This window comes from Sapajus apella, unplaced genomic scaffold, assembly GCF_009761245.1.
Source record: "Sapajus apella isolate SASKATOON/1434 unplaced genomic scaffold, GSC_monkey_1.0 scaffold168, whole genome shotgun sequence".
Lineage (NCBI taxonomy): Eukaryota > Metazoa > Chordata > Mammalia > Primates > Cebidae > Sapajus > Sapajus apella.
Window position 1 is genome coordinate 684,648 of NW_022437108.1, and position 13,535 is coordinate 698,182.

Sequence of the window (13,535 nt, forward strand, 5' to 3'; positions counted from 1 at the left end):
TTGAACCAACTACATTACCTTTCACCTTGCCTCCTGTCAATATATTCTTTCCATTTCCACCTGCATTCTTTCAGCAACTCCTTACTGTTAGACGCTGACAGCATCTCTTGAAACTGATGCAAAGCACAAGTCCAAGATGGAATGCTAAAGTTTCCCTGCAAGTCACTTGCTCAGAACTTGGAGTATGTTTTCCCTGTAGAAACAGCAAGTCTTAAATATGTTTACAAGCCAGATAAAACTTTCAATTAAATCATCCATGATAACTGAAGTCTAACCTGAGCATAGTTAACAATGTGTCCATAGAAATAACTTCCCAGGTGCCCAATTGGTATGTCAAGATGGGGTATGGATATGTGTGGAGGGGATTAGAGGGATCATACCCCTTCCTGGCCTCTGCTGGATATATTTAATAAAGGAGAAAAGAACTAATATTTATTAAGTGCTTACTGTGAATCAGCCTTTGAGTTAAGCACTTTATATATTTTATCTTAAGTCATTTTCACAAGAGCTTCGTTGACAGTAGCTAGTTATTATACTCCTTTAACAGATGCTTAGCAAATTGGTACTATGAATAAGATCACAAGAGGAATGCTTACCTGACATAAGAGAATATTGTTTTTAAGCACTACTTTTCAAACTTTAGTAATTTATAGACCTCTTTTTAACTGAAAAAAAAAAAAAAAAAAAACTGCACTCTGTTAGTGTTGACATACATTATTATAATTTTACTTAAATACAAAAAACATAAAATTAGGTATGAATTTTTTATGCTTACATTTGTCATTTAGCTATAAAACAAATTTAAAAGTTAAGTACAAAAAAACCCTGCAAAATTAATGAAATACAAATTAACAACAATTGAATATAATAGATGAAGTTTTGCTGAAATTAAATTGCTGCTTACTATGTGGGTAAGGAGCTGCCAACCACTCTAGTTTCCTTTGCAGCTTTCATTACCATTGCTCTCTTCTCATGCCACATTTCTTTCTAGGGTATTGAAAATTCAGGATTGGTACAATAAACAGCGGTTGCACCATGGCGTCATTTTGGTCTCTACTTGGTAGAACTGCATTATCTATATTTTAAGTGAGCCTCTTTCTTTCCTCATTATTCCTTAGTTAAAGTAGTGTGCTTGGTACCAGCTCAAATTAGAAACACAAGGGTATTTGTAGACCTGGAAATTGTATTGCTGTACTTAGCTAATATGGCCATTGCAATGATCCTGCCTGTGTTTACATTAGTTTATTTTAGACATAAACTTTGCTTTCAGTTTAATATTTAGCTCTTTTGGAGAACTTACAGACCCTTGAAAATGCATCCTGGATTCCAGTGTGAGAAATATTCTTTTACTGCATTTTAAGTTATTATGAATTTACAACCATTATAAAAATAATTCCAGCTTATTAGAACAGGTCCAAATACCTCCACTAGGAAAGGCTAGTTTATTATGGTATTTCCTCAAAAGCAGTAAATCTGTATTTCTTCAAAGTATTGTGTAATTCAGACTTTTACTAATTTAGAAGTACTTTTTGCCTTTAAAAGTCTATGTTTTACAATATGTATTGTTCACTCTTTTCTATAGCTGGGAAAGGTAAAATTTTGTTTAATTGGAAAAATAATACCTCTTGCCAAAGGTAAAGTAACACAAGACAATAAAGCCTCCAAAAATTAGTGAAGAGTGGTAGCAAAAGACATTGCTCACTCTGATTATGTGGCTGTAAACATTCAAGAGGGGTTTTTCTCAGAACGATTAACTGTTTTCTTATTTCTCTTTCCATCCCAATTTCCTTCCCCACCCCACCTTCTCTTATTTGAATCTCGCTCTGCCCTTATTTAGTCTCTTTCTTATTCCCTTTCTATCTTCTTGCATCTCAATCAGCTGTGATTCCCTAATTTAGCCTACAGTCCAGCTTTCTTCACTTGGCAGTTGGCTCTAAGATTGGGGGCAGTGGAGAGAAGGAACCGAGAAAGGTGACTTATAGCGGCGTCTCACCAACTCACTCTCAACTAGCCACTTCTGTAGCCCCTCCAAATCAGAGTGGTTCCTGACTTGGAGAGCTGGATGAAAGATCATGCTTAGTTTGCCTTATAGGATTACTTCCTCAACTCTCTGAAACACAAAGAACACGACTTTGGGACAGCCTGCTAGCCAAGTTTATGCCTGTGTGTTTACTTGTGGCATATTCTGCAGTGAGCACCTGGACTGACCATCTTAGAGCTGAGGAGGGGAAGGTGTGAGTGTATACGTCTTCATTCATGGCGGAATGCCATGAATGAACAGCAGTGCTGCCGCCGCTGCTGCGTGGACTCTCTTTCAGAGAGTTCATGTTTATGTTTAAAGCAGCCTCCAGATGCTATGAAGCTATACCATTTATGCATGCATACATGCATGCTTGCATTTATCCTGGCTCTGCCATTTACTCGCTGTGTGACCTTGAGCAAGTCTCAGTTTCTTCATCAGTAAAGTAGGACAAATAATAGTATGTATATCGTAGAGTTTTGTGAGCATTGTCGGTTTTTGTTTGTTTTGTTTTGTTTTTTGAGATATAGCCTGGCTCTGTTGCCTAGAGCAGCAGAGGTATGATCTTGGCTCACTGCAACCTCCCCGTCCTGGATTCAAGCAATTCTCCTGTCTCAGCTTCCTGAGTAGCTAGGACTATAGGCATATGCCACTACATCTGGATAATTTTTGTATTTTTAGTACAGACAGGGTTTCACCATGTTGGCCAGGCTGGTCTCAGGCGATCTGCCCACCTTGGCCTCCCAAAGTGTTGGGATTACAGGCCTGAGCCACCATGCCTGGCTGAATCGTGAGTTTTTCCGGGTAAAGTGCTTCAAACAGTGCCTAATAGAAGTAGTAAATGCTAACTAGAATTATTCTTACTCGGCAAGCATTTATTTAGTATCTAATGTATTCCAAACAATTCAAGAGATATAGAGATAAGAATGACTTAGCCCTGCCTTCTGGGGACTTACATAATTACAATACAATGTGGTATAATTGAGAGACAGGCAAAGCTTCATCACAGAGGTTAAGATTTAAACTGGATCTTGAAGGATAAATAGGTTTTCACCAAATGGAACAGCATTAGAGGACATACATTCCAAACAGAAAAAAAGCTTGTGAATAAAATAAAACTATAAAAGACTATAGACTCTTGGCTGTTATTAGATAATATTTGAACCTCTTCTCTGATGTATACCTTCTTAAATAGGGGTCTAAAGTGGAGTCAGGGAACATTTTGGAACTTCTAATCTTAGAACTGGTTATTACCAAGTTTATACTAATTGGTATAATAATTAGTAGTAGTAGTAATAGTAGTTAACTCTGATTCATCAAAGAGTTTGAACTTAAAAATGAGTTGGAACTGAGCAGTGCTGCTTTGCAGGGGTTCATCTGTTGTTACATGATTCCTACCCTGAGAGACTACCATATGACAGGAACAGTGAATTGTTAGAAAAACTGTTGTGGTTACAACAATTGGAACTGGATGGGCTTCTGGAGAGTTAAGTTTCCAAAATTAAGCAGATTTTACTTTGGTTTTCTTCTTTAGATGGGGGAATCTCATGTTCTTGTGATAGCAAGGAATAACAATTTATTTTTTTGGTCAAATCTCAAATTAAGAAAGTCCCTTTTACTCATGAAATTTCCATTTGTATACCAAAGTAAACCTGTGTTTTATCTTCTGCAAAACTTCTTCCTGCAGCTTTGCTTTCACTTCCTCTCCCCACCCTTTTAGTCATCTACTGAAGGGTTTGGCAGCTGGTTGAGGTGTCAGGTCAGCATTTTTCACTGTGGAAGAAGGAAAGGTTGGGAACAGTGACGTGGGTATGCTTGTCACATTTTCCTTTCCTTTTTTTATAAGTGACCCACGTGTTCTATAACAAAAGCCCAGTGAGAACCTTGACTTGTAAACTGTCTCCTAGCATCCTGGAGATGGACTAATATGTGAGATGACGTATAGGCAACAGTTCCTCACTGAGAGTGTCCTTAAAAGCCCATGTACAGCAGTGAGGATTCTTGACTATGCCTCCATGGCAGTGTGACAGATTTTATGGAGAGAGATGATGGCCTTCGGGAGTCACAGAATTGGAGAAGGAGCTTAGCAGTTCATTCTCCATCCTCCTTTATTATTAGCAGATTCTCCTTGGGTGCCTTTAGGAAATGCAGTATATATGGTGTTTAATCTACCACCTACACACTTTCCTTTTCTTCACTAATGGAAATTGGATCCAGCTTGAGAGCTCCAGCTCTTTCTGCCGGGCAGTTTATTTCAGGATTGAAATCCTGTGTGGATTTGTTTGTTGGGTTTTCTTTGTATTTTTGTGGGGTGTTTTTGGTATCAAATCTGCTTGAAGCTGTTGGACTAAAAGCAAACTAATTATTGTCATTGTATGGCAGTAGAGAGAGTAAAAAACAGTAATAGGTTCTTAAAAAGCTGTCATGACTTGAAGTGAAATAGGCCACTCTTGAATAGCTTCATCTATAGCCTGAAGGGCTTTGGTCCTGAAAACTGTCAAATATGAAATAGGATTTTAGATCATGGAATCCTGGCTACCTCCTAGGGGCAGCTTCAGCCGTTAAACTCTCCCATAGACTATTTCATCTAGAAGATTTGCTTTGAGATTATAAGGAATGTGGAGGTAAATGAGCTTTTCTTATCAAACATTCCATTTGGGTACTCTGTATCAGACCTGTTCTGGCAAATAAATAGAAGACACCAGGACAGACTGTTTTATTTCCTTGTGTAAGTGCCTCAGGAGACACATTTCTTATTTCTCAAGTATAACTTTGGAGACTAGAGGTTCCCGTTTGGGGAGTGTTGGTGTTGAGCAGGGAAAGCTGCTGGTTATTGATTGCCATTGCAGTCATTTCACAAAGGCTGTAAAACCCAAGGATTGCTCTTTGGACAGACCTGCATCTGGCACAGCTTCCCCTCTATGAGACTATTGTAGGTTAAAGTAGTTTTGACAGTGTCTTTAAGTGCACCTCTTTGTCTCCAAACATAATTAGTGTTTAAAATGAAGCCCTCATAGTTAAGGTTTTGTGGCTTAGACAGCAGCTCCATCTGGTGCTGGCTAAAGGTGTTTGCTTGGTTCATCTCTTGGTTTTATAGCAGATGAATACAGATGGACACAAACTTGTAAATGAATGTCATATGCAAGATGGGTTTCCAGTGCACACAACATTGACATAAGCAAATGATGTTCCCGGTGAGTCTCATTTGGCTATTCCGTTGATAAGTGCTAATCAATTTAGCCATCTTTTGACTGAATTAACTTCCTTTTACTCGAAGTGGGGAATTATTTTTTCTATTATCTACCAGTATCTGAAAAAGCAAATATATTGTACTACTTACAAAGGGAAAGCTTAATCCCACTCTTATCAGAGGTCTGTTTCTCTTGGTTAACAAGATATTATGCCAAAGTGCCTTATTCTTTTTTGCATTCAGTGCTGCATAGTGCTAAGTACACAGGGAATTTTTCAATTTAAATTCTTGGTGACTGACAGGAACTGCCCTCAAACTGTTAATAGAAGTTACTTCTGAATAATAGGTTTACATATGGTTTCTATTTTCTTTATGCTTTTCTGAGTTTCCACAGTAAGCATATAAAACAAAAGAAAAAAATATCTACCAAAAAATGTAAAAACAAAACATATTGTAGGTAGCTGTAGCCTTGAGTCCCAGTTCTGGGTCTTTCTCATTTACTATGTGTCTTTAGTAAAGTCACTTTCTCTTCTGGGCTTCAGTTCGGTTCACTTGTCCATAAAACACAATTGAACTAGGAACCTGCACAGTTTTAACGTTCTAAGTATTGTGTTTCTTCCCGCTCTCCTGTGTTTTCAGCCTCTCACCCTGGCTTATATCTTTCCCCAATATTATCATTCAACATTATCTAGATTCTCCCATCTTAAAGTAAGGAAATCCTTTCTGGACCCCTGTCCTCCTACCTCCTCCTTGCTTCTCCTTCCTGTCTACTCTTCTCTAAAAGCCATCTACCATTGCTCTATTACCTCACTCTTCCACTCACCGCAGTCTGGTTTCCATCCCCACCACTGAACCAAATAGTTCATGCTGAGGTCACTGATGAGCTCACATTGCCAAGTCCAGTGGGCTTGTATGTCACATTTGAAATAGTTATTATCTTTCTCCTTTATGACATTTCCTCATCTGGCTTCTGTGCCGTCACACCTTGGCTGACAGTTTTCAGTTAGGGAAGAAGAATTGGCCTCTTCTCCCTGGCTCACCCACCAGGACCACCTCCTCAGCTCACTCCTTATTTTCTTTTTGGCCTAGATATTTCTTTTTTTTTTTTTTGAGACAGAATTTTGCCCTTGTTGCTCAGGCTGAAGTGCAGTGGTAGAATCTCGGCTCACACCGCAACCTCCGCCTCCCAGGTTCAGCAATTCTCCTACCTCAGCCTCCCGAGTAGCTGGGACTACAGGCACCCGCCACCATGGCCAGCTAATTTTTATATTTTTAGTAGAGACAGGGTTTCACTATGTTGGCCAGGCTGGTCTTGAACTCCTGACCTCATGATCCGCCCACCTCAGCCTCTCAAAGTGCTGGGATTACAGGTATGAGCCACTGCACTCGGCCTGGCCTAGATATTTCTATACTAATAATTTCTAAGCATGTGAGAACCACAGAATTCTCATTCATGTTTCAGACTCCTAAATTCGTATATTCTCTTATATTCAGGCTGACAAAATATGGACTCATAATCTTCCCTTTAAAAGTTGCACGTCCTCCAATGTTGTCATCTCAGTAAATGGCTCCACAAATCATTTGAATACATAAGCCTCAGTACCTCTTACTCTCTTCAAAATCCAGTGATTCCTGCATCTTCCTCTGCCTTCCCTGACACCACATCCTAATCCAGATACTGATCCGATCTTAGTTTGCCAATGTCAGTCCTCCTAAGCAGTCTCCCTGCCTCCTGTCCTATTCTCCCCCAATCCATTTTCTACATAGGAGCAGATCTGTCTTTTTAAAGTCAGATTTATTGAGGGTAAATTTACATGTAGCAAAATTCCCTTTTTTTAGTGTGTGGTTCTATGAGTTGTTTGTTTGTTTTTCAAGACAGAGTCTTAGACTGGGGTGCAGTGACATGATGCAGCCTCGACTCACTGCAACCTCCGCCACCCAGATTCAACCAATTCTCATGCCTCAGCCTCCCAATTAGCTAAGATTACAAGCGTACGCCATCATGCCTGGCCCATTTTTATATTTTTGGTAGAAACAGGATTTCACCATGTTGTCCAGGCTAGTCTCAAACTCCTTGCCTCAAGCAATCCACCCACCTTGGTCTCCCAGAGTGCTGGGATTACAGGCGTGAGCCACCACACCTGGCTGGCTCTGTGAGTTTTGACGAATGTATGCAGTTGTGTAACCACTGCCACATAACATTTGGATTGTTTCCAGCTTTTGGCTGTAAACCTTTGTGCATTGGTTTTAGTGTAAACAGAAGTTTTTATTTATCTTGGGTAAATACCTAGGAGTAGGATTGCGGGGTTCCAAGGTAAGTTTATAATTAACTCTATAAGAAACTATAAAACTGTTTTTCAGAATACCTGAACCATTTACATTCCCAGAGAGTTTCATTTGCTTCACATCCTCGCTAGCACCAGTCTGTTTTTGTTTTAATTTTATTTTAGCCATTCTAATAAACATGTAGTGGTAGCACATTGTAGTTTTAATATGCATTTCCATGTGGCTAATTATATTTACTCTTTCACATGTTTAAATGCAATCCATGTATCTTTGGGCATGGTGGCTTGTGCCTCTAATCCCAACACTTTGGAGAAGCCGAGGCAGGTGGGTCTCTTGAGCCCAGGAGTTTGAGACCACCCTGGGCAACATGGAGAAACCCTGTCTCTACAAAAAATAGAAAAATTAGCCAGGCATAGTGGCAAGTGCCCATAGTCCCAGCTACTCCAGAGGCTGAGGTGAGAAGCTTGATTGAGCCAGGGAGGTTGAGGCTGCAGTGAGCTATAATCATACCACTGTACACCAGACAGGATGACAGAACGAGACCCTGTCTCAAAAAAAAAAAAAAAGATAAAAGAAATCATATATCTTTGGTTAAGAGTCTGCTCAAATCTTTTACCTGTTTTTATTGGGCTTTTCGTTGCATTTTGAAAGTTCTTTATATACTCTAGATACACAATCCTTTGTCAGATAGGAACTTTTCACAAAATTTATCCTACTTGGTGGCTTAATTTTCTTACCATTATTTTATTTTGTCTGCAAATGTTTTTAATAAAATTCAACATATAATTAGGTACAATATTTTAAAACAGAGGTTTACCAGTGAAAAGAATGAAATTCCATTTTGGGAAGGATAACATTTTGCCTGATTGGGGTTCAAAGTTAGTACTTCCTCTCATCAAAATTGATTACAAATGTTTATCTATTAAAGCATATCTGTAATGAAATTGTATATATTTTATCTTTGAAAAATGTCATTTCACACAGGTGATAGATGCACCAGTGAAAATTCTGCAATTTGTAGAGTGCCTCAAAGCAGTAAATGTGACATAGTCTGTGTGTCACACATGTCATAGCTACTCACCTCTCCACTGTAGCACAGAAGCCGCCATAGTCAATATGTAAACGAATGAGTGTGACCAGTGTTCCAGTGGAGCTTTATTTGTGGGTACTGAATTTAGAATTTCATATAATTTTCACTTGTCACAAAACATTATTCTCCTTTTGATTTTTTTCCAACCATTTAAAAACATAAAAAGCATCCTTAACCTTGGGATAAAAAAAGAGGAATGAGCTACATTTGGCCTCTGGGCTATAATTTGCTTACCTTTCTCCCTGCTTCTGCCCGTAATCTATCAGTGTTTCATAGTTTTGCTCATATAGATTCTAGATTTTACACATATTTTGTAAGACTTATATACCTAAGAATTTTATGGGTTTTGGTCAGAGCTGTCTTTTTAAAATGCAAATTGGATTATTTTGTTTCCCCTGTTCAAAACCCTTCAGTGGCTTCCCACTGCTCCTAGGATAAACTCTATAATCTTTAAAAGCCTAAAAGGCCTTGCATGATCCGGCCCCTGCTCTCCTTTTCAGCTTTTTTTTTTTTTTTTTTTTTTTTTTGAGACAGATCTCACTTTATCATCAGGCTGGAGTACTGTGGCATAACCTCGATTTACTGTAATCTCCGCCTCCCAGGCTCAAACAAGCCTCCTGCCTCAGCTTCCCAAGTATCTGGGACTATAGGCATGCACTACCACACCCAGCTAATTTTAGTATTTTTTGTAGAGAGAGGCTTTTATCCTGTTAGCAAGGCTGGTCTTGAACTCCTGGGCTCAAGTGATCTTCCCACCTTGGCCCAGGTAAATGGTTCAGGTATTCTCAAAGTGCTGGGATTACAGGCATGAGCCACCACACCCAGCCCCGAGGCTTCATTTTCAATGCATTGAGTTTGAGGAATCTATGAAATGTCTAAAAAGTTCTAGGGTAGGTGAAGAAGAGGAATCTATAGTGGGCTGGTAAGTGTTAGATAAATTGGTGGAAAACAAAAGGAGCAGGATCAAGGGCATTTCTCGGAGGGAAGGTCATAGAATCATTGCAACAGAGACATCAAGCTGAATATTATGTATGGTTTGATAAGCATGCATAAAATTATGGTTAAAAGCTCACTTTCCAATATTCTGATTGGCTAAAGGTAAATTATGAAGTACCCAAATTAGTTTAGCTCTCAATCTTTTAATTTAAGGAAAAATTAAGGAGTAGAGTCAATATTTTAAAGTCACTAGTGTAAGTCTCGTAGTGCCTTTTTCATTCAGTTTTTTTGTCTTCTTCCCCCTTCCCCCCACAGATTGATCATTCTTAGAAGAGCTGCTGTAACACATAGGGGAAGTGAAAACGAACAAATGAAAGTTTTGTCATGCACTGAAAGAAAAGCGTTGTCTGTGAAGTTCTATTTTTAAAAATGTCTGCTTGTAACACCTTTACTGAACACGTTTGGAAACCTGGTGAATGCAAGAATTGCTTTAAACCTAAAAGTTTGCACCAGCTACCCCCAGACCCTGAGAAGGCACCCGTCACCCATGGCAATGTGAAAACTAACGCCAATCACAGTAACAACCACCGACTCAGGAACACCGGAAATTTCCGGCCTCCTGTGGCTAAAAAACCCACCATAGCTGTGAAGCCCACTATGATGGTGGCAGATGGGCAAAGTATATGTGGTGAGCTTAGCATCCAAGAACACTGTGAGAACAAACCTGTCATCATAGGGTGGAACCGAAACAGAGCTGCCTTGAGTCAGAAACCACTTAACAATAATAATGAAGATGATGACGGAATTAGCCATGTTCCTAATCCTTACGGCAATAATGATAGTGCAAAGAAAGTGTCGAATAACAATAATGGACTAACTGAAGTGTTAAAGGAGATAGCGGGCTTGGATACTGCCCCTCAGATTAGAGGAAATGAAGCAAACTCCAGAGAAACATTCTTAGGAAGAATAAATGATTGCTATAAACGATCATTGGAAAGAAAACTTCCACCAAGTTGCATGATAGGTGGGATAAAGGATACTCAGGGCAAGCATGTTATTCTGACTGGGAGCACAGAAGTGATTAGTAACGAAGGGGGCCGGTTCTGTTACCCAGAGTTTTCCAGTGGCGAGGAGAGTGAAGAGGATGTGCTTTTCAGCAACATGGATGAGGAGCACGAGAGCTGGGATGAGAGTGATGAAGAGCTGTTGGCCATGGAGATTCGCATGAGAGGGCAACCCCGCTTTGCCAACTTCAGAGCAAATACTTTGTCTCCTGTTCGATTCTTTGTGAACAAAAAATGGAATACCATCCCCCTGCGAAACAAATCTCTGCAGAGAATCTGTGCTGTGGACTATGATGACAGCTATGATGAAATCCTGAATGGTTATGAGGAAAATTCTGTGGTCTCTTATGGACAAGGAAGCATTCAGAGCATGGTGTCATCTGACTCCACATCACCAGATTCTTCTTTAACAGAAGAATCACGTTCTGAGACAGCCAGTAGTTTATCCCAGAAGATTTTTAATGGGGGAGTATCTCCTGGTAACCCAGGAGACTCTAAGGATAGCAAGGAAATTGAGCCCAGTTATGAAAGTCCTGCTAGTAATAATCAGGATAAAGATGCATCACAAGCTTCCAAAAGTCCCATAAAAGTTCCAGAGACCCACAAAGCAGTCCTTGCTCTCCGATTAGAAGAGAAGGATGGCAAGATCGCTGTACAAACTGAGAAGGAAGAAAGTAAAGCCTCTACAGATGTCGCAGTGACCATAAACCTCGTCCCCACAGAAGAGCAAGCAAAACCCTACCGAGTTGTGAATCTGGAACAGCCATTGTGCAAGCCATATACTGTCGTGGATGTGTCAGCAGCCATGGCCAGCGAGCACCTCGAGGGCCCTGTTAACAGCCCCAAGAAAAAAGGCTCATCTTCTACTCCAAACTCACCAGTGACATCATCTTCATGGACACCAGGACAAATAAGTGCTCATTTCCAAAAATCCAGTGCAATTCGATACCAGGAAGTATGGACTTCTAGCACCAGTCCACGACAAAAAATACCTAAAGTGGAACTAATTACTAGTGGAACTGGACCAAATGTTCCTCCAAGGAAAAACTGTCACAAATCAGCACCTACTTCTCCCACAGCTACAAACGCTTCCTCCAGAACCATCCCTGTTAAGTCACCTAATTTGTCTGAAATTAAATTTAATAGTTATAACAATGCTGGTATGCCACCGTTTCCAATTATCATTCATGACGAGCCAACGTATGCTCGGAGTTCCAAAAATGCTATCAAAGTTCCCATTGTTATCAATCCAAATGCATATGACAATCTGGCCATCTACAAAAGTTTTCTGGGAACAAGTGGAGAACTCTCTGTGAAGGAAAAAACCACAAGTGTAATAAGCCATACTTATGAAGAAATAGAAACTGAAAGCAAAGTGTCTGATAACACCACTAGCAAAACCACTGAATGTCTTCAAACTAGAGGGTTTTCAAACAGCACAGAGCGCAAAAGGGGCTCAGTGGCTCAGAAGGTTCAAGAGTTTAACAACTGTCTCAACAGAGGTCAGCCTTCACCACAGAGAAGCTATAGTTCCAGCCACAGCTCCCCAGCAAAGATCCAGAGAACCACTCAAGAGCCTGTGGCCAAAATAGAAGGGACTCAGGAGTCTCAGAAGGTTGGCAGCAGCAGCAGCAGCAGCAGAGAGAAAGCAAGCACAGTGCTTTCTCAGATTGTGGCTTCAATCCAGCCCCCACAGTCTCCTCCGGAAACACCTCAGTCTGGCCCTCAAGCTTGCAGCGTGGAAGAGCCTTATGCCATTCCTCCAGATGCCGGTGTTGCTAAGAGTACACCTAAGAGTACACCAGTCCGGCCCAAATCTCTCTTCACATCTCAGCCTAGCGGTGAGGCTGAAGCACCTCAGACCACAGACAGTCCCACCACCAAAATACAGAAAGACCCATCCACAAAGCCAGTCACTCCCTCTCCCTCCAAATTAGTGACTAGCCCCCAGAGTGAGCCACCACCACCCTTTCCCCCGCCACGCTCTACTTCCTCTCCTTACCATGCAAGTAACCTTTTGCAGAGGCATTTCACCAACTGGACCAAGCCAACCAGCCCTACCAGGTCAACGGAAGCTGAATCAGTTTTGCACTCTGAAGGCAGCAGGCGGGCAGCGGATGCAAAGCCTAAGCGCTGGATATCATTTAAAAGCTTCTTCCGCCGTCGGAAAGCAGACGAGGAAGATGACAAAGAGAAAGAGCGAGAGAAAGGGAAGCTGGTGGGCTTGGACGGCACAGTCATTCACATGCTGCCTCCTCCTCCAGTTCAGCGCCACCACTGGTTCACAGAGGCAAAAGGAGAGTCCAGTGAGAAACCAGCCATTGTCTTCATGTACAGGTGTGACCCTGCTCAAGGCCAGCTCAGTGTGGATCAGAGCAAGGCTGGGGCAGACCAGGCAGCAGTCATGGAGAAGGGTAAAGCAGAGAATGCGTTACCACAGGACTCAGAGAAGAAGAAGAGGAGTCATTCTTCTCCATCACTGATTCCTAAAAAGATTCTCAGGTATGTAAAATAGACTGGCAGAATATGGGAATTTTTTAACACATTTTCAGGTGCTAAGTTTTTTATATCTTTTAAGATTGCATAAGAGCCATTTCTGTTTGTCAGTAGCACTCTGTGGCCATCATCTATCTTTATAACTGCATTCCAAGATTAGAATAGTATTAAAGTGTCGTATTGCACTGAACAAGGTTTATAGCCCTGGATCTTTGGCTTAAGTAGCCTGTTGCATTGGACTTTAGCATAGAAAAGCAAATCCATAACACCTTAATAGCAATAAATAATATGTTGTTTTGAAATGTGATGGTAATGTGAGGAAAAAACAGGATCAAATGAATAAGGGGTGGTACTGTTCTTTCCCTCACTGTAAATGAAATAAAACTCTTCCAGCAATTCTTTTTGTTTTTATGAAGGTATTATCTCTATATGCATTACTTATTTTAAGGGAAT

General features: G+C 40.6%; 1 protein-coding gene across 4 annotated transcripts in view; it reads left to right on the forward strand.

Moving 5' to 3' along the window:
• PEAK1 (pseudopodium enriched atypical kinase 1) overlaps positions 1-13,535 on the forward strand; it is a 293,556-nt gene that overhangs the window by 220,428 nt on the left and 59,593 nt on the right. For 3 of the 4 annotated variants that reach the window (XM_032267330.1, XM_032267332.1, XM_032267331.1), the window contains one exon: positions 9,838-13,088. In XM_032267330.1, coding sequence (XP_032123221.1) covers positions 9,952-13,088 — 3,137 coding nt within the window. In that variant the 5' untranslated portion in view covers positions 9,838-9,951. Of the gene's footprint in view, positions 1-6,586; positions 7,015-9,837; positions 13,089-13,535 lie in introns of those variants that run through there. The other variant, XM_032267333.1, reaches the window with a different exon arrangement.